The 18,504-nt window shown below is 49.5% G+C and overlaps 2 protein-coding genes across 2 annotated transcripts in view; one reads left to right on the plus strand and one right to left on the minus strand.

The window, feature by feature from the left end:
* LOC131129439 (cadherin-24-like) overlaps positions 1-18,504 on the plus strand; it is an 86,883-nt gene continuing 68,379 nt past the window's right edge. The window contains exons 1-2 of the mRNA XM_058073010.1: positions 1-86; positions 171-370. The gene's annotated coding sequence lies outside the window, so the exon portion shown is untranslated. The remainder of the gene's footprint in view (positions 87-170; positions 371-18,504) is intronic.
* LOC131129193 (uncharacterized) lies at positions 14,557-15,465 on the minus strand. Its single transcript, XM_058072447.1, has 2 exons — positions 14,838-15,465; positions 14,557-14,759 (listed from the first exon to the last, which is right to left on the minus strand). The coding sequence occupies exons 1-2, from the start codon at positions 15,463-15,465 to the stop codon at positions 14,557-14,559; spliced, it is 831 nt and encodes a 276-aa protein (XP_057928430.1).

The raw sequence follows: 18,504 nt of genomic DNA on the forward strand, positions 1-18,504 counted from the left end.
CCATTCACACACATTGGATCACTTGAGCTCCATTTGACAGGACGCGCAGCCTAACCAGCGCACACAGCCTGGTACCCTTTACATCAGTAAATGTCTTTTTCTGCTCTGGCTTCTGTTCTTGCATCTTAAGACTCATCCTCCCACTGACTCCATTGGATGCTTCTTAGCAGTTTTGCAGCACTTTGGCAAAAGGAGCCGCATTCACGGAGCAGATGCTGCGCGCCAGAGGTGATCATCATCCCCGCCGCATCAGCAGCGTGTCCATACCAACATCAGCATCCCCATTTTGGCGCCATCAGCAGCGTTTTGGGGAGGTTTCGCTGTTAAGAACGCTCAGGCTGAGTGTGTAAATCACATCAGGATGCATCAAGTAGGTCACTTTTTATTATTGTATTCCTCTTATTATACATGCATCCTCTCTAACAAGACAAGGTCATGCTCCAGGCTGTTTAGTGCAACCCTACCACTAACTTGGGAAGCACTAACAAGGAGGCCAGATGTGTGTGTGTGTGTGTGTGTGTGTGTGTGTGTGTGTGTGTGTGTGTGCGCACATGTGTGTTTATGAGGGGTATGCGTGTGTGACCACAAAAGAGGATGCGTGTGCATTGAAGGATACATTACTCTGCATTTAACAAGATAATGTGCATGTTGTACGCAATTTTATTCTTAGTTACAGTGCACATCTTTACCTTCACACAGAAAGCCAAATAATCCTTTCTAATGTCAACCATAAAACAATGTATTGGACAGAGTTGTTTGCACACACAAAAAAAGATAATTACTTTGATTCTCCGCTGCAATCTGTCTATAGTGTCCCAATTCTAAACAACCACTTCATCTGAGTCCCCAACGTCTGGGTGCTTTGGTTGGCTGTACAATAACTGTGACATGTGTTTTCCATAATTTAATAATAATTTTTTTATTAATAATAATAATTATGGCTGTCAAAAATTACGGCGTAACATTTTTTTTCATTAATTAGCATAATTAACACATGTGCATCATGGCGAGCCACCTCTCTCTGTTATGACGTCAAACGGCGGAACAGTGTCACTCCCCTCAGAGTCCCACAGACTCTATCACCTCTTTCTAACTTTATTCTGAGCTGAATACATCAACAGTTGTGTGATTCGTTATGCAACACTTCTTCACTAAACAGATTGCAAGATGCTTTCACTGACACCCTGGCACAACACGGTACCCTCTTGCACCGGGTCGCTCCTAAGAGCACATGAGTCTCCTGGCAGCCTGTTAAATAAAAAATAGTAAAATAGTAATAGTAATAAAATAGTAATGGTAAATAGTCCAAATAGGACCACTTCCTGCGAGCTGCATCTCCTTTTTTCCCGTTGTTATTCTTGTTTAAATCACTATTACATGTAAACTGGAAAGGACAATATATTTTAAAATTGTACAAAAGACTAGTTTACTAGTGTCCATTCTCTTTACGTGAACATGAATAAATGCAGTTCCCATTTCCAACACTAGATGGCACCTGACTGCGCCACAGCAGCTGCCGAGGTGTCAGAGTTGTCGTAAAATTTGATGTTCAACTAACATTGTGGCTTATGAACGTAAGTAACCTGGTTATTCCTCATTCCTTCAATGCTAGACGCTGTTTGCATTCTTTGATATTGGAGTTTGTTGAGATTCAGACACCGAGCTGGTCGCTAACTGTTGAGCTAAGTTAGCCATTGCCACGAATTGATATTAGCTAGCTAGCTAAGGGTAGATGAATATCATTCATTATTCACAATAACATATAGTTAAAGGCAAATTGGCTATTTGAGAAGTGTGTATCAAACTGATAGCCCTCTAACACTCTGTTTCAAAAAGGTTGGTGACCCCGGTCTAAAACAGAAATGCAAAAACAATAAGTGGATATTCTTGTCACTCACTTTGTAACCCTTAATGCTCAGGACATTTTACTGCATTTCATGAAATGCATGAATCCCATAAAATTCACTCAAAACATGTGAATTCATCTTAAATGATGTGGTGTTTTTGAACGCAACTCCTCATTACTCATAATAAAACAGTTAATGCCTGATTCAAATAATCTGCTATTAAGGAAACCATCCATCCAGCCATCCATCTTCTGTGTCACGTATCCTCACTAGGGTCGGGGGGGGTATGCTGGAGCCTATCCGAACTGACTTCAGGCGAGACTTAAAGCACTGTTAGGTAAATAGATTTTCAGACATGTGTGCCATCTCTTCATTAGATTAAAATTTTGGCTCTGTTAATACATGCTAATATACATAAACTTGCCCTATAATGTGTCTTTCTTTCAATAACAATACGGTAAAAATTGACATATTTCAGACATAGTGAGATATGGTGATTAATCATGATTAATTAATTTGAAAACCGGCATTAATCTGATTTTAAAATGCTGTCATTTGACAGCCCAAATTTCAAGCATAACTTGATGCATATATTTTGTGCGACAGCTGAAATACCAACATAAACAACACAAAAGATGTTGCATTTTAATGTGTCAGCATTTCATGAACATGGGCAACTATGCAGCTGGACTAGCCTACAAATGTGCTGAAGCCCTACGCCTTTCCAACGTTACTTGGTGGTATGGAAGAGTCAGCAGGGCCAGCAGTAAGTAACAGTTTATCAGCCTTGTAACTGTCTTTATTTAGTGGAAGTCATGGCGCAAAAGCACTTGTCTGTGTAGCATTATAGCATAGAGCAAGCAGGGTTGCTAGTATCCTTTTCCCACCACAATTAGTGGCTGGGTTTTTTACACACTGGTAGTGCCGCAAAAACACACTACACGTGTTTAAATGGTAAGCTACTTACCATGGAGAGACGTCTAGAAATAACTATACAGACTATACGGTTTCCACTTCCAGATCCCGAATACAACATATATGGCTGTATGTTAAATGGGGACATTTTAAAAAGATAAATCGCAGATTATCATCAACTCAACACCTATAAACCGGAAGTTTTTCTATGCACTCTGCTAGAAAATTTGCAGAAATTTGTGTCGAGTAATCGGATAAAACATATTTTTGCTTGTTTATGTCACGATCGGGCTTCACCCCCTCGTGACAGCTCTTTTAGTTCCTTCTCTTTTAGTTCCTACAAATTTCCCCACTGAGGGACGAATAAAGGCATATCTTAATCTGCCTCTGTTCCGAGTTCATACCCTTATTTTGTATTAACTTCCTGTGTTGCTCTGTTCTGTTTTCACTTGATTTCCATTATCTCCCGCACCTGTTTCCCATTATTTGTGATTCCTATTTAGTTCAGGTGCACGCTCCTTTCTTGGTCAGGTCAATGCCATGTTTGAGTTTGTCATGCTAGTGCATTGTTCTGCTGCATAGCATCAATAAAGACATTTTTACCTGCAATTGGGTCCTCCTCTCTGCATCCTGGGGTCGAACCGCAAAGCTCCTAAGCCGGAACGTGACAAGAGAAATAATAAATTCACAAGAAAAAAATAAAACATTTGACTAAGTAATGAAGGAGCAATTGGTTGAATTATTTATATAATGGAGTGTTTTATTTCTTTAATGGTATAGTACATAGTGTAAGTCCCAAAATGAAGATAACACAACAAAAACATGAGCCAATGACACCACAAGTCACCCAGTCACGCAATAATAAATGAACTAACAAGTCCATGAGAAAAATACATTATTGCAATGGCATTCATGGCATGAACAGCACAACCAAACAAGTCACTTTTCCACACAACATAGCGGCCAATTGTACGAGTGTCAATTGTGAAATGTGTGTACATCTTACTTGTTTTATCCTTTAGCAACCGCTGGGATTTCATTGTTGGCGCACAGCGGCGACAGAGACTGCGAAGCGCAGCGTTGAAACTGATGCACGCCACTGTGTTGTTTTCAATTGCTGTTTAGCCACATTTTCTGTCTTTTAATACATTTGATTTTCCTTGTCCTTTGTTGTCTTGACACTTTTTCGAGCCGCTTCAATCTTCCCGCGTCTTCAAACACCCACTTGCTTCTTTGTCCTCCACGTGGGTGATGTAGGCACGTTGGTGACGTAAGCCATTATTCGAAACGTGGAAAACCCCCTCAACTATTTTTTGTAATCAAGCTATCCAAATTGTCCGAAAAACTGTTGCAGCCCCACAGCAGTGTGACCAGCCACAGCAGAGTGGGCGTGCCACAGCAGACCGTTTTTTCAGGAACCACAAAATCCCAAGAAATACCACTGAATATATGCAGATTCTGGAAGAACTACAACACTTTCTGTGCTGGTTATGATGGAGTCTATAGGAGTCCACTGTCACGGTGCGGCTTTTGAGCTATGTGGTTCAACCCCAGGATGCAGAGATGAGGACCCAAATGCAGGTAAAATATATTTATTAATGCTATGCAGCAGGATGACGCAGTAGCATGGCAAACTCAAACACAAGACATGGCAATGAACCGAGAAAGGGAGCGCGCATCTGAACTAAAAATAAGAAACAGGTGCGGGAGATAATTGAAAGGAAGGAAAACAGGACAGAGCAACCGAGGAAGTGAATACACAATAAGGGCACGAACAAGGAACAGAGGAAAACTAGAGGCAAAAAGGGAACTAAACGAGCTGTCACGAGGGGGTGAAGCCTGACCGTGACAGTACCCCCCTCTCAAGGATGGATCCAAGACGTCTAAAAAGTCCAAAGGCAAAGAGGGACGGGAGGCAGGGGGGCCGGAGGTGGGTTGCTGGCCGGACCTCTCCGGAGGTCGGCCAGGGTGGCAGGGCCACGCAGGAGGGCGGCCTAAAGGGTGAGCGGCCCGAAGGGGACTGGGCTCCTCTGGAGGGCGCCCAGGACGGCAGGCCCCACAGAAGCCATGGGTGGATCCCTCTGGGGGGCGGCCAGGGCCGTGGGCCTGGCCGGGGAGGCCGGCCGTGGAAGGGGCGAACACCGGAGGAGGAGGCGCGGCATCCCGCCGTCAAAGGGCGGACATCGGAGGAGGAGGCACGGCATCCTGCCGTGGAAGGGCGGACACTGGAGGAGGAGCGGCATCCCGCCGTGGAAGAGCGGAAACCAGAAGAGGAGGAGCGGCATCCCGCCATGGAAGAGCGGACACCGGAAGAGGAGGAGCGGCATCCCGCCGTGGAAGAGCGGACACCAGAAGAGGAGGAGCGGCATCCCGCCGTGGAAGAGCGGACACCGGACAACGGTTGTGCTGGAGGTCAGGGCGGGCTGTTCCTCTTCGGGCGACCCGCAGAGGGCACCACACTCCACGGACGGGGTGTGATGTGCATCCTCCGACGCACAGCTGGTCGTGGAGGGGAACGTGCGCCGCGCTCCTCTTTGTGTTGCACGGAAGGCAACAGGGTTCCGGAAGAGGGCAGCGGGAAATCGGCGTGCTTACATAGAGTGGGAGCCTTTTTGCGCTTGATCATAGGCCGGCACTCTGAAGCAGCGTGAGCGGGGGGGGTGCACCCCGGCTTGGCACGGAGGTGAGGGAGGAGACGGCTTCGCCCGCTGAAGCCTTGCTGGTGCCGGCCAAGACGTGCGTCGTCGGCGGGCTGGTGTGTCAGCGCCGGGTCCGGGGTACACCCACGCCATGGGGATAAGCGTGCCGTCCGGCCCCCGCACCATGTCTTCCAGCTCCTCCGGAGTGAACTTTGCACACTCCTCCTCCATCGCCTTAAAGATCTGCAGGGTCCAGAAATCCATCTGCGCGAGGTTGTCGTCTGGTCGGTTCATTCTGTCACTGTGCGGCTTTTGAGCTTAGTGGTTCGACCCCTGGATGCAGAGATGAGGACCCAAATGCAGGTAAAATATTTATTAATTATTTATTAATGCTATGCAGCAGGATGACGCAGTAGCATGGCAAACTGAAACACAAGACATGGCAATGAACCGACAACAAAGGGAGCGCGCACCTGAACTAAATAGGCAACACAAAATAACAAACAGGTGCGGGAGATAATTGAAAGGAACGAAAAACAGGACAGAGCAACCGAGGAAGTGAATACAATATAAGGGCACGAACGAGGAACAGAGGAAAACGAGGCAAAAAGGGAACTAAACGAGCTGTCACTAGGGGGTGAAGCCCGATTGTGACATCCACAACTCAATACAAAGGGCCGAAAAGAGCCCCTTTTAATAATACTTTAATAATACTTTTAGTCACTTATATATATATATATATACACACACACACACACACACATATATATATATATATATATATATATATATACACAAATATATAAATGAAATAACTACAATTAATATTGATCTTAACTATGTCAGCAATAATCTGTCTGTAGTGTCTGAATTCTAGATTGGATAGTAAAAAATGAGTAATAAATAAATGGAATAAGTAATCAACTGAAAATATAAAAAAAATCCAAAATAATGAATAACTATAATCAGGGTACCAAAGAAAGGCTTATTTAAATTTTCTGAGGAAAAAAAGCTAAAATTAACTCCCCCAAAATTGCAAAATTTGCAGCGTTGCAAATCTTGGATCATGAATATTTCTGTGAAAAAAATGAAAATGTAAACTAAAAAAAGGAATAGTATCCGTTACAGAGTGCATTTTTGCCGGATATAAGTATAAAACGAGTATATTTCGCTGCACAGACACTCAGCAACTCAATACATCTAGCCCTTGTAGGTTTAACCATTTTTGGTTGAGCCACACCCACTTGCATTTGTGCCCCGCCCACTCCAAGTACAGATACGGATACAGATAGTGGTGTACTCTCTCGTCCCTAATGTTCAATCAGTGATCAGTACATAAGAGTTTGTTCTCCCACTTTTAAAGAGAGGTGCGCCTTTCCACTTTCTCATGCACTCCAAATGATTATTTTCATTCAAATGTGACTACATGGAATCTTCATGTGAGGTATTTACAGCCTCGGACAAGCTTTGACATTCCACACTTTTAGTGCGAGGAGTTTGTGAGGACATGCTAGGACATGCTAGCTGGTCTACATAAGTGATGTGTATGTGTGCGTGTCTGTGTGTGTGTGTGGGCGTTTGTGTGTGTGAGAGACGATGGATGAGAGCTCTGTAAGCATTAAGGCGAAGAGATGTGCTGAAATGGGACAGAAAGTGTCTCCGCTTTGGTCATTTCATCCTGGCCAGCTTGCACCCTCTCATGTACTTTAACCATTAACCCCCGCCCCCTTCCCCCCTTTTACCTCTCATCCATCCATTCTCCCTCTCTCAGCGCCTCCATCTAGTATTTCCAGGCTCTATTTTTATTAATAAAACTGCGGTTATTGCAGCGAGAGTGCAAGCACAACAGCTCTTTGCCATTTGGGGCTCAGTCGCCACTCATCGGGCCTCACGCTTGCATCCTTGCCCCCATTTTTCCTGCTCCATTTACGCATCTGACACACCCTTCTCTTAGTGACACTGGAACTGCAATTGGACAGCAAGCATGCTTTTTGGAGGGGAAAAAATACAAGCTTTGTTCGAGCACAATAGCTGTCTTTGACAAAACATGTTTTTTGTGTTTTGGGAGATTTAAAAGGAGGCACGCAAACAGATTGCGGCTGCGTCATATTGCGTGACGTGCTACGTATTCGCAGCATCTGTGTGCTTATCCAAAACAAGGCGGCATTGATGGAAAAAGTCCTCCAAGGAAGTAGATTTGTTAGTTGGCGTACTCTAGGTGTTTATGCATCACAAAAGCAGCGGCATTCAAAGTAAATAACATGTTTGGAAAAAAGTCTCATCCTTGAACATTTTACCAGTTCATATTTGAGGAATGGCTGCATGGTGGGGTAATGAAATAAAAACATTGTTTTAAATGCATTATTATTTTTTTAAAATCCATAACAAAATTACAATACCATCATGTTTTGTTACTATTATAAACTAACTTATCTACTAATTTAATGGATAAGTGCTAAAATAAGAGAATAAAACATGTTTTACTATAATTATATATATATATATATATATATATATACATATAATTTATTGTAATGTATACATTACATTTAAAAAATTCAAATATGTTTTCAGTTTTCCTACCATTTATACTTTTTTGTATATTTTCTCTATTCATTATTACTTTATTCTCAAAATATTTGGACTTTACACTTTTTTTTTTTTTTTTTTTTTTTTTTTGTCCCGTCCAGCCATTGGGGCAGATAGTATTGTTGATCTAAATGCCCTTACATGCTAGACAGATTTGCTCTGTGTCAGGAAAGGTGTTGGCTACAACTTCCCTGTACCATGAAATTTTATTTGCCGTTATTTGATGTCTTTGTTATGCCATTTGGGACGACCGGACCGGAGCAAGAAGAAGAACAGAAAAGAAGAAGAGAGAAGAGAAAGGTGGGGTCGGGGGGGGGGCAGTAGAGGGAGAGACAAAAACAGCAGCAACAAGAATTCCCAAAACAACAACAGTGACAAACAGAACAGTTAAATGTCAATGATGGCTAAGGGTCACACTGGAGATGATATCAGTGGAATGAAACAGTCCAACTTACCAATAGCATTAGTAACAATGAGGACATGACCCATGATAGTAAACACAATTGCAACCATACAGTTACAGTAATTAAAATCTCATTGCTTGACATCATTATTACTGTAATAATAGCATACCAATACTATATAAACATCAGGGATAAGAGAGTAGATTGTATAGAGAAGCACCCATGTGCTGTGAGTGCCCATATGGAGGTGTGTTGTGTATGTGAATGCGAGTGTGTGAATGTGTAATTGTCACTAAGAATGACAAAAGGAGAGAGACTGCCTTCTACCACCCAGCAAACCCCGCCCCGCGCAGCCAGGTCAAGCCCCCACCGCCAGAGATCCTCCGGCCCCGTGGGTGTGGGCAAAGCCAGGGCCGACTCCCCGAAGCAACTCCCCGAAGAGACCAGCAAGAGGCCATGGAGGAGCAATCCCAACCGGCAACAGGGCGCCAGCAGGCCGGAGGAGAGCCGCACCCCCGAGACCAGCGGGAGACCATACCCTACTAGGGCAGAAGGGCATCGAAGGCCACACATCCGTGGGCACAGGGGCGCCCCTGCCGGCCGGAAGGGAGCCCGTCCACGGCCGGAGGCACCGCCTCCCGCCCCCCACACACCCCCAGGAAGCAGAACCCGGCCCGCCCCAGGTAACCCCAGGCCCGACCACCGACATAGGACCGCCCCGGCCAGGACAGAAGAGGCCCGGGCACACTGCCCCATGGAGGACCGGGCGGTTGAGATGGAACACCCTACGCCAGACCCCCGCAGAGCCCCCCCCCCCCGTATATCTACATGGCCATATACCCACATACACATCCACACATATACATATATATATACATATATATATAATTATAATAAAACTAATCATTAATTATCTAAGTATTTAAAACAATAAATACATAAAATAAACTCAGACACATGCACACCCCATCCACTCAATACACACACATGCTGTGGACGTCCCCGGGTGGGGCGTCCGGGGCATCACAGGGTGGGGGACCCAAGGGTCCCAGACCCACAACCAGGCCCCGAGCCCAGGGAGGTACGGACCGCCAAGGCATAGCACCCCCAGACTCCCCTCGACCACGGCATCAGGGCTACTGCAGTGTGGCAGACAAAGGAGCGGGCGAGGGGAGGAGGCCCGCACATGAGCAAGCGGAGGGGGCGAGCAGGCGAGTGGTGAGTCGCTCCACTGCGCCGGCCGACATCCACCGGGCAGCTCACCCCCGTGAGGGAGAGCCATAGCTCCAAGTCACGGGGAGGCCACGCACCAGAGCCGAGGAGTTAAGACCAGCGCAAGGCCCCCGAAGGACCCCACCATCCACCGGGAGGGCCAGCCCCCCCCCCGCCCCCAGAACCAGCAGCGCTCCGCCCACGTACCGGAGAACCATCCCCGACGAGCCCTAAGGCAAGACTGAGGATGGGCAAAGACAGGGACAGCGATGCGGCAGAGCATAGGACCAGTGGCAGCAGACACCCAAACGCCCGAAAGAGCACCGCCCCCCCAGCAGGCCCCACCCCGAGGAGCATGCTCCCCATCCCCACACGCCACCCCGGCCCCCGTACCCACGAGCAGGATCAGGTCCCCTCCCAACACACAGCCCGGTCCCCGCAGCAGCCACCACAGCGCAACAACCCCAAGCCACCACCGTAGACTTCAGGCCACCAGCAGCGCGGACCCCACTGCCTGGAGGCCGGTGAACGTCCCCCCAAGGGCACGTTGGCGCCCGCGACCCAGGACAGATCCAGGGAGGTAGCGCCAACCATGACACCAGGGCAAGCCCCGGCGTCAGCTGGTTCCAGCGGGACCCCCAGGAAGGCCAGGCAGACCAGACCAAAATATCCTGCAGCCCAGGGCACCCCGAGCGAGCCGCCAAGCCCCAGCAGCCAGCGGGCCAATCGCGGGGGTAGGCAGTAGGCTCTCCGGTCCAGCCCGCTACACCTGTGTGTGTGAAGATGGTATTGTGTAGATAGTGCAATTAAAAATAGGCCTGTCCCATAGGGCTGACCTATGTGTGTGGTGTATGTGTGTGTGTGTGTGTGTGGAAGGAAGCTGAGCAATGGTGGGTCCCCTGCCTGCCCAGACCCCCCCCAGAACTGAGTGTCTAAGGTGCGGTTAAAATTGAAGGGTGACCAGCCAGAGGAATGCCGAGGACAAAAGGGCATCCGCAAGGAAACCCTTCGCCCCCGGCAAAACCAGTTGCAGGCCACCCCCCAAAGTCCTACATGTATGTGAGGTAGTGCAGTGCAGCAGGGAGGATCGGGGCCCCACACACGCCCACCCCGCACTACCGGCCAACCGAGCCGGGCAAGCCAGCCGCCCGGAGCAAGCCCTGGGCCACGGGACCAACCACGGGCCCCACCCAGCCCATCGTGGCGGCCAGTCCGGCCTGCCAGCTCCCCCCCGGAGGGCCCCACCAGAGATTGAGCCAGCTATGCCACCCCCGGACCACCAGGAGCCGCGGACAAACCACACGCCCCGAGGCTGCTCCTACAACCACCAGAACAGCAGGAACCGCGCCCCGGCAACACATCCGTCACCATGGCAGCCCAGGGAGTGACACCACAGAGACCGCAGGAGAACCGGGACCCGCATGGGGAAGAGCCCAACCCCACCCCCCGGGCTCGTGAGCCAAGAGTGCCAGGGCGGGACAGAGACACACACACCAGGCAGCAGAGCCCACCAGGCAGACGATACCCCAACAGCCGCAAAAAGTGAATGCCCCCCCCAGTCCCACCCTCCACCACAGCGCCGACCCGTCTCCACCACATCTCCCATCCACCCACGGACCCGCCAAGTAGGACACCCCGGAGGCGGGAAGACCGCCACCAGACCGGAGACAGAAGGGGCCAACCAGACACCGGCAAATAGCAGGGGCCGCCCGTGAGCCACCGGCCAGCCCCACCCCCCAACCCTTGGTCGAGGCCCCCCCACGACCCAGAGCCCACCACCCCGCCCCCCAAGCAAGCCCCCCGCTAATCCCGGCCCACGCCGCGCAGAGCACCACCCCCACCGCTATCCGCCCCGCTACCCACGCACCCACAGCCAGCCCCCCACCCGCCCGCCCCACATCCACCACAACCCAGCCATCCCTCCACCAAAGGGAGGGAAGCAGGTAATGCCCCACCCCAGCACCGCACCTCCCCACCCAGAGCCCAAGCTGCACAAACGAGACCCCCCCTCCCGTATGAGCTTACCAGGCGCCCCACCCGGGGCCATACACTTTACACTTGACACTTTACACTTTACATTTTGACTACTTTTTTTACAACTAAAATTACAACTTTTTTCTCTTAATATATTTTTACTTTATTCTTGTAAAATAACTGTTTTTTTCCCCTGTTTTGCTAGAGCATACACTGCCAAACTGAAGCCCACCTGGTCATGTGGAAGAGTCAGAAGTGCACACCATAAGTAACAATTTATCAGTGTCCTAACATTGTTTATTTCATGTAACTAAGCGATTGTCTGTGTGCATCGACAAGCTCACCGATGTCTGGAGTTGCTAATAGCCATTTCCACCACAATCAGTGTGTCTACCAGTTTATTTGTTTTTAAAACAGAGACATGCATTTATTATCAATTCCTATACCAAAAAAATAAGAATGCAGGGTTTGGCATTAGTCCGGAAGTCCTCAGGAGCACTTGGAAGTGTGACCAATCACAATGGAAAAGGCATGCCTGGAGGCGGGCCGTTTTGGAAAATCCAAGAAAATACAGCCAGATTAGTGTGGGTTATCTTGTGTAGCTGCTCTATTGGAGTCCACAACTTGATACAAAGGGCTGAAAATGAGCCCTTTTATAGTTTGACTTTTTTTCTCATGAAATTATAGCTTTTTTCTAACCATTTGAACTTTCTTCTTGTCATATTTACAATATTTATTGCAAAATTTGGACTTTATTCTTGTAACTAGGGATGCGCCAATCAGGGTCAGGGTTTTGCTGCACCAATACCAGCACATGGATACACTTTTATTTATTTAACTAAACTTACATTCATGTGCTTTTTGATAGAAATTGGATCATATTGCTCGATCGATTGGAGCATCTCTACTTGTGACAACTTTATCCGAAAAAAGTTTCTCAGTAGGGGCTCTAATTTCGTAGACCAGGAGCACAACGGTGCACTTTGCAATTTTCGTAAGAAGCGCAGTCAGGCGCAGCACAGCGCAGCCATGCCCCAGTCCCTCCCACCAGCTCAAGTGGCAAAGAGGAAGGGGAGAAGGTGGGAGAGGGTTTAACACAGCGAGTGTAATCTTAACCAATCAAATGAATGCCTCTCATTGCCTTTAAATGCGCAGGACTGGACTGCACATTAGAGAACTGCGTCTTGCACCACATACACCACCTGGTGGACACGTCATCTGTACCTGAAAGTTACATTAAACAGAGCAGCAGGCTAATCCAGGCATCTTGCTTGTTTTCCACCAGCATTCCTGCTCAACATGGCCAAATAGGAGAACCTTTGATGGTATATTGACGGTGTCTCCTCCTCATCCTCCTTGAGAGAAAAAAGAACTGTGAAAAAATATACCCTACAGCTGGATTTTAACAACCAACTTTATATTAATCTTTGTTTGTAGTTGTTAATTATTACTTGTCTAATGGGTCACTGTTTCCACAAAGTCCGCACTGCATGTTGGCTCATTTGTTACTGAGGGAAAGGAGGGGCGAACCGGGCTTTGAAAAAGCATCCAGCACCGCCACAGAGATGAGCATCAATGGATCTGTCTTGTGCTTTTTCTGGAGTTTTCACTTCTAAATTGGTGATTTGAGGGGGACAAACCTTTTATTTAGGGGGACGTTGCCATTTGACATATAGACAAACAACCATTCCCACCCACATTCATACCTATGGACAATTTGGAGTCGTTAATATTAACATTAACCATAACATTTTTGGAATGTGGGAGGAAACCAGAGTACCCGGGGGAAACCCACGCACACACAGGGAGAAAATGAAAACTCCACACAGAAATGGGTTGTGAACATTGAAGCACTAATTTGTGGGGATCCACTGTTAATAAAAGAAAAACTCAGCATCTTCAATTAGTACATGGACATTTTGGGTGGGCAATTTTCTGGGAAAAAAAAAACAATTTAATGGTGTCATGTGTGTTTGTTAGGTCGTATTAAGGTTGTGGATGTTTGGAAGTTGTTTTTATTGCCCCCCCACCTCCACAATGTCCACGCCTCACCTGAATCCACCCTTCCTTTCCTGCCCTGAATCCTAATTTGCTGACATCTGTTATGTTCTCTTTGCATGCACTTGCACACACGCAGGCATTATCCACACACACGTGCACACACACGCGTGCATGGTACACACGTTGCGTGTGCGTGTGGTCTCTCCACCGCGGATTGAAATTGCTCTTCACACATGATCAATGCGGCGGCTAAACACCGTAAATAACACTTCAGTTCTTTTTGGAGTTCAGTGTGCTTTGATCCATTTATATGCAAATGAGCATAAAGTAACAACATCCCCACGCTTGCCGTGAACACCACCAAGTACAGCAACCAGATACATTGTCACACCACATCCAAAAGGATCTGCTCTTATAGAAAAAGGATCCGCTCATGTTGACCTACTTTGTAAAGAAAAAAGTACAGTCAGCAAGCGCTGGATTAAAACAGCACTATGGAAGAATCGGAATGAATGGCTTTGTCATTGGCAAATACTGTAGTTTCTTCTCTGTTGCCATGGCGATCAACTGCTGTAGGTTGGGACCGATCAATGATGATAAATTTTCGTTTGCAATCATTCAAAAATATTCACAGATATTCACTTATACATTTTAACATTTAAAGCACTAAAAACAATAATATTGTTACATTCATTCTGTAATGTATTTTAATATAATAAAATATCTTTCATAAATGTTTTATTTAGTTGTTACTATTGTGATTATAACCATAATTGTTATGATTCCTCGGAGGAGGACCACAGAATGCCGAGGCAGGAAGTGGTAAATAAAAAGTCTTTAATGGTCGAGGTAGCACAGAGAGACAACTAAGGGCGCTGGTGGCAGCAACCGGCTGCACACCAGGAAAACAATGACTAGTTGGAACAGCAGACAGAACAAAAGGCGCTGGTGGCTAAGTACACCAGGGTGGAAAAACTAAACAAGAGTACTCAAACTAGGGAGACAGGAACAGCTGGACGAAAGGAGGATTTCAGGCAGCGAGAGCGTGGCGTGCAGGGACGTCAGGACGGAGCGCAAAGATCCAGCGATTCCCAGCTGCCACCACTCAGCTTGAGTAGGGGCCAGGTCTAATGAGGAACAGGTGCGTCCAGCTGTCCTGGTTCCAGGAGGGCGGTACACTGCAAGGAGGAGAGAGAGAGAAGGCGAGAACCACCAGACACGACACAGGTGATCATAACAGTACCCTCCCCCCTTACCTGGCTTCTCAGGAAAACGATTGTAAACATCAGTGAGGAGTTGTGGGTCGAGGATGAGGGACCTCGAGACCCAAGAGCGCTCCTCTGGGCCGTAACCCTCCCAGTCGACCAGAAACTGGAAACCCCTGCCCCTTCTTCTCACATACAAAATGGCCTTGACCGTGAATGCCGGGTGACCGTCGACCAGCCTGGGAGGAGGGGGAGGTACCTCGGAGAGGCTGAGAGGACAGGAGGTGACAGGCTTGATGCGGGACACATGGAAAACTGGGTTACATTTCATGGAATCCGGTAGGCACAACTTTACGGTGACTCTGTTGATGATTCTTGTGATGGGATAGGGGCCGACAAACCTGGGGCCCAGCTTTCTAGAGTCCACAGCGAGGGGCAGGTCACGGGAGGATAGCCACACCTCTTGTCCCACCTGATAGCAGGGGGCCGGTGTGCGATGTCGGTTGGCCACCCGTTGGTTCTGTTCTGAAGTTCTTGCGAGGGCGGCCCGGGTGTTGCGCAAGGCCGCACGTGCCCGCCTGAGGTGGGCGGCCACTGACGGAACTGTGGAGTCTGGTTCAGAGGACGGAAAGGCTGGTGGCTGGAAGCCATATGCGGCATGGAATGGGCTATTCCCCATTACATGCCGAGCAGAGCTGGTCAGAGAATTGTGGGCATACTCAATCCAGGGGAGGTTGGTGGCCCAAGTGGCGGGTTGTTGGTGGCACACGCACCTGATGGCAGCCTCAAAGTCCTGGTTGGTTCATTCAGTTTGACCATTGCTTTGTGGGTGGTAGCCGGAGGTGAGGCAAGGGATTGCCCCCAGGGATTTGCAGAAAGCCCTCCCAACAGCAAGCGAGAACTGGGGCCCTCTGTTGGAAACCACCTCCGAAGGGATGCCATGGAGACGGAAAACATGGCGGATCAGGAGATGGGCGGTTTCCAGGGCTGAGGGGAGCTTGGGGAGGACGATGAAGTGGGCCATCTTGGAGAATCTGTCCACAATGGTAAGGATCGTGGTCTTGCCACTTGAGGGTGGGAGGCCAGTAACGAAATCCACGGCGATGTGGGACCAAGGCCGGGAGGGATGGGCAAGGGGTGAAGGAGTCCCGCGGGAGCCTGGTGGGAGGCCTTGTTCCGTGCGCAGACCGGACAGGCGGCCACAAATCCTTTGGTGTCTTCTCGCAGAGTGGGCCACCAAAAGCGTTGACACAGGAGGAATATGGTGCGGCTAATCCCAGGGTGACATGCCAGCTTAGAACCATGAGCCCAGCCTAACACATCGGAGTCTTGGAGGGACGAACAGGCGTTGAGGTGGGCAACACTTGGGGACTTGGATCCCCTCGGGGGACTCCGTGACCTGCCTCTCAATGTCCCACTGGAGGCCCCCAAGGATGCATGAATTAGGGATGATAGGTTCCGGGGGAGTCTGTTCTGTGGGAGCGGCGTAGATACGGGATTAAAGCAAGTGAAAAACAGAGCCCACCTGGCCTGGCGGGGGTTGAGTCTCTCAGCGGAACGTAGGTAAGCCAGGTTCTTATGATCCGTGAAGACCGTGAATGGGAGCTCCGCCCCCTCTAACCAGTGCCTCCATTCTTGGAGGGCCAGGACGATGGCCAGGAGTTCCCTTTTGCCAATGTCATAATTCCGTTCAGCAGGGGTCAGGCGACGGGAGAAGAAGGCGCAGGAGTGTAGTCTCTGGTCGGAGGCAGAGCGCTGGGAAAGAACAGCCCCTACACCTGTGTCAGAGGCATCAACCTCGACAAAAAAGGGGAGAGCAGGGTTGGGGTGGACCAAAACAAGCGCGGAGGTCAAGAGAAGCTTAAGAGTGTTGAATGCGGAATCAGCTTCGGGGGTCCAGCTGAACGGAAGGGCGGAGGAGGAAGGTCTAATGAGGCCGGCAGAAAGAGAGGAGGAGATGTAATCCTCCAAGGTTTTCATCTCTGGCTTAGACAGATCATACAGGCGGCTCCTGGGAGGAGGTCGATGCTACAGTCATAAGGGCGGTGGGGGGGGGGGGGGGGGTAGGCTTTGTCCTTACTAAAAACAGCTTTGAGGTTGTGATAAACCGATGGGACTACCGACAAGTCAATAGTCTCGGGTAGAGTGGGTACGGGTGCAGAAGGGTGGCTGGCGGCGGCGCGGAGACAATGGGTGTGACAGAAAACACTCCAGTTGAGAACGGTGGAACGTGACCAATCGATGTATGGGTTGTGTTTGAGGAGCCACGTTAAACCGAGAACTACGGGTGCGGAGTGAGAGGGAATGATAAAGAAGCGTAGCGATTCACGGTGGTTGCCAGATAGTAAGAGGTTGAGTGGTTTGGTCTGGAAAAAAATGCAAGCCAGGAGACGACCATCAAGAGAGTGAACTTTTTTGGGTTCGGGAAGCTTAACCACGGGTATAGCACAACGCTTAGCAAGGGATTCATCCAAGAAACAGTCATCGGCACCAGAATCAACTAGTGCGTGAGCGTCAATATGCTCTGTAGCCCATGACAGCGTACCTTGGAGCTGCATTCCGGCTGCAGCAGGAGGAGATGGCGACTGCCCCCTGGCGGAGGAACCGGTAGGCGACAGGTGACGGGGGCGACGGGGAGGAGCCCGGGAGGGCCGAGTGGGACAGCAGGAGATGAGGTGGCCACCTTGGCCGCAGTATATGTAGAGGCGTAAGCGGAGTCTTCGCTCCCTCTCCTCCGCGGTAAGCCGGTTCCCTCCGAGCTGCATGGGTTCCTCCAGTGCCCACGCCAGGGCGATGTCAGTGGCAGGGTGGCAGTGTTGGTTCGATGGCCGGAGTCGCTCGTCCCTCGCGGAAACATGGTGACTCGCCTCTTCGTGGTCTTGCAGCCGCTTGTCAATATGCACAGCCAACTCGATGAGGTCATTGAGGTTGGCCGGAAGTGCGAGCGGGATCATGAGAGCCCGAATGTGGCCCACTAGCCCAAGGAAAAATGCGTCCAGAAGGGCGGTGGCGTTCCAGTCGCTTTGGGAAGCCAGCGTGCGGAACTTGATGGCGTAATCAGAAACCTGGCGCAGTGTAAACAGGGCTCGGAAAGCCTCCCTACCCGGCGGATTACGCTGGAAGACTTGTTCCAAGGCTTTTGCAAAGGCGGCATACGTGTCACAAGAGGGGGCACGGCGGCTCCATGCCCATGCTCCGGCGCGCCCCGAGAGATGGGAGATGACGAAGGCGACCTTCGCTCGTTTGGAGAGGAAGGAACCCCTGTGCCACTCGAAATGGAGTTCGCATTGTGCGAGGAAGGGCCGCACGTCACCGGATTCGCCTGTGAAGTGCTCGGGTCTGGACAGCTGTGGGCTGGCGGGTGGGTTGGTTTGCACAGATGGCGCGACGGCACTGACCGTCCGAGGGAAGCGCAGCGAGTAGGGTATTGAGGCGGCCGTCCAGACTTTCCATCATGGCGTCCTGGCGGACCGACAGTTCCTGGAGGCAAGTTCCCATGGCGCTAAGTTGATCCTCTTGTTTGCTGAGGCGTTGCGCTTGGGAGCGCAGCGCCTTTTTGATGGGGTCCTGCTCAGCGTGGTCCATAGTTGGCTGGATCTTTCTGTTATGATTCCCCAGAGGAGGACCACAGAATGCCAAGGCAGGAGGTGGTAAATAAAAAGTCTTTAATGGTTGAGGTAGCACAGAGAGACAACTAAGGGCGCTGGTGGCAGCAACC

This window comes from Doryrhamphus excisus, chromosome 5, assembly GCF_030265055.1.
Source record: "Doryrhamphus excisus isolate RoL2022-K1 chromosome 5, RoL_Dexc_1.0, whole genome shotgun sequence".
Classification (NCBI taxonomy): domain Eukaryota; kingdom Metazoa; phylum Chordata; class Actinopteri; order Syngnathiformes; family Syngnathidae; genus Doryrhamphus; species Doryrhamphus excisus.

What these genes read in the sequence shown, in the direction of transcription:
- LOC131129193 (XM_058072447.1), bottom strand. Translation starts at nt 15,465, where the DNA reads ATGGGGAATAGCCCATTCCATGCCGCATATGGCTTCCAGCCACCAGCC. An exon ending in TCGTTTTCCTGAGAAGCCAG is followed by an intron (nt 14,760 to 14,837) that starts GTAAGGGGGGAG and finishes TCCTCCTTGCAG; the next exon opens with TGTACCGCCCTCCTGGAACC.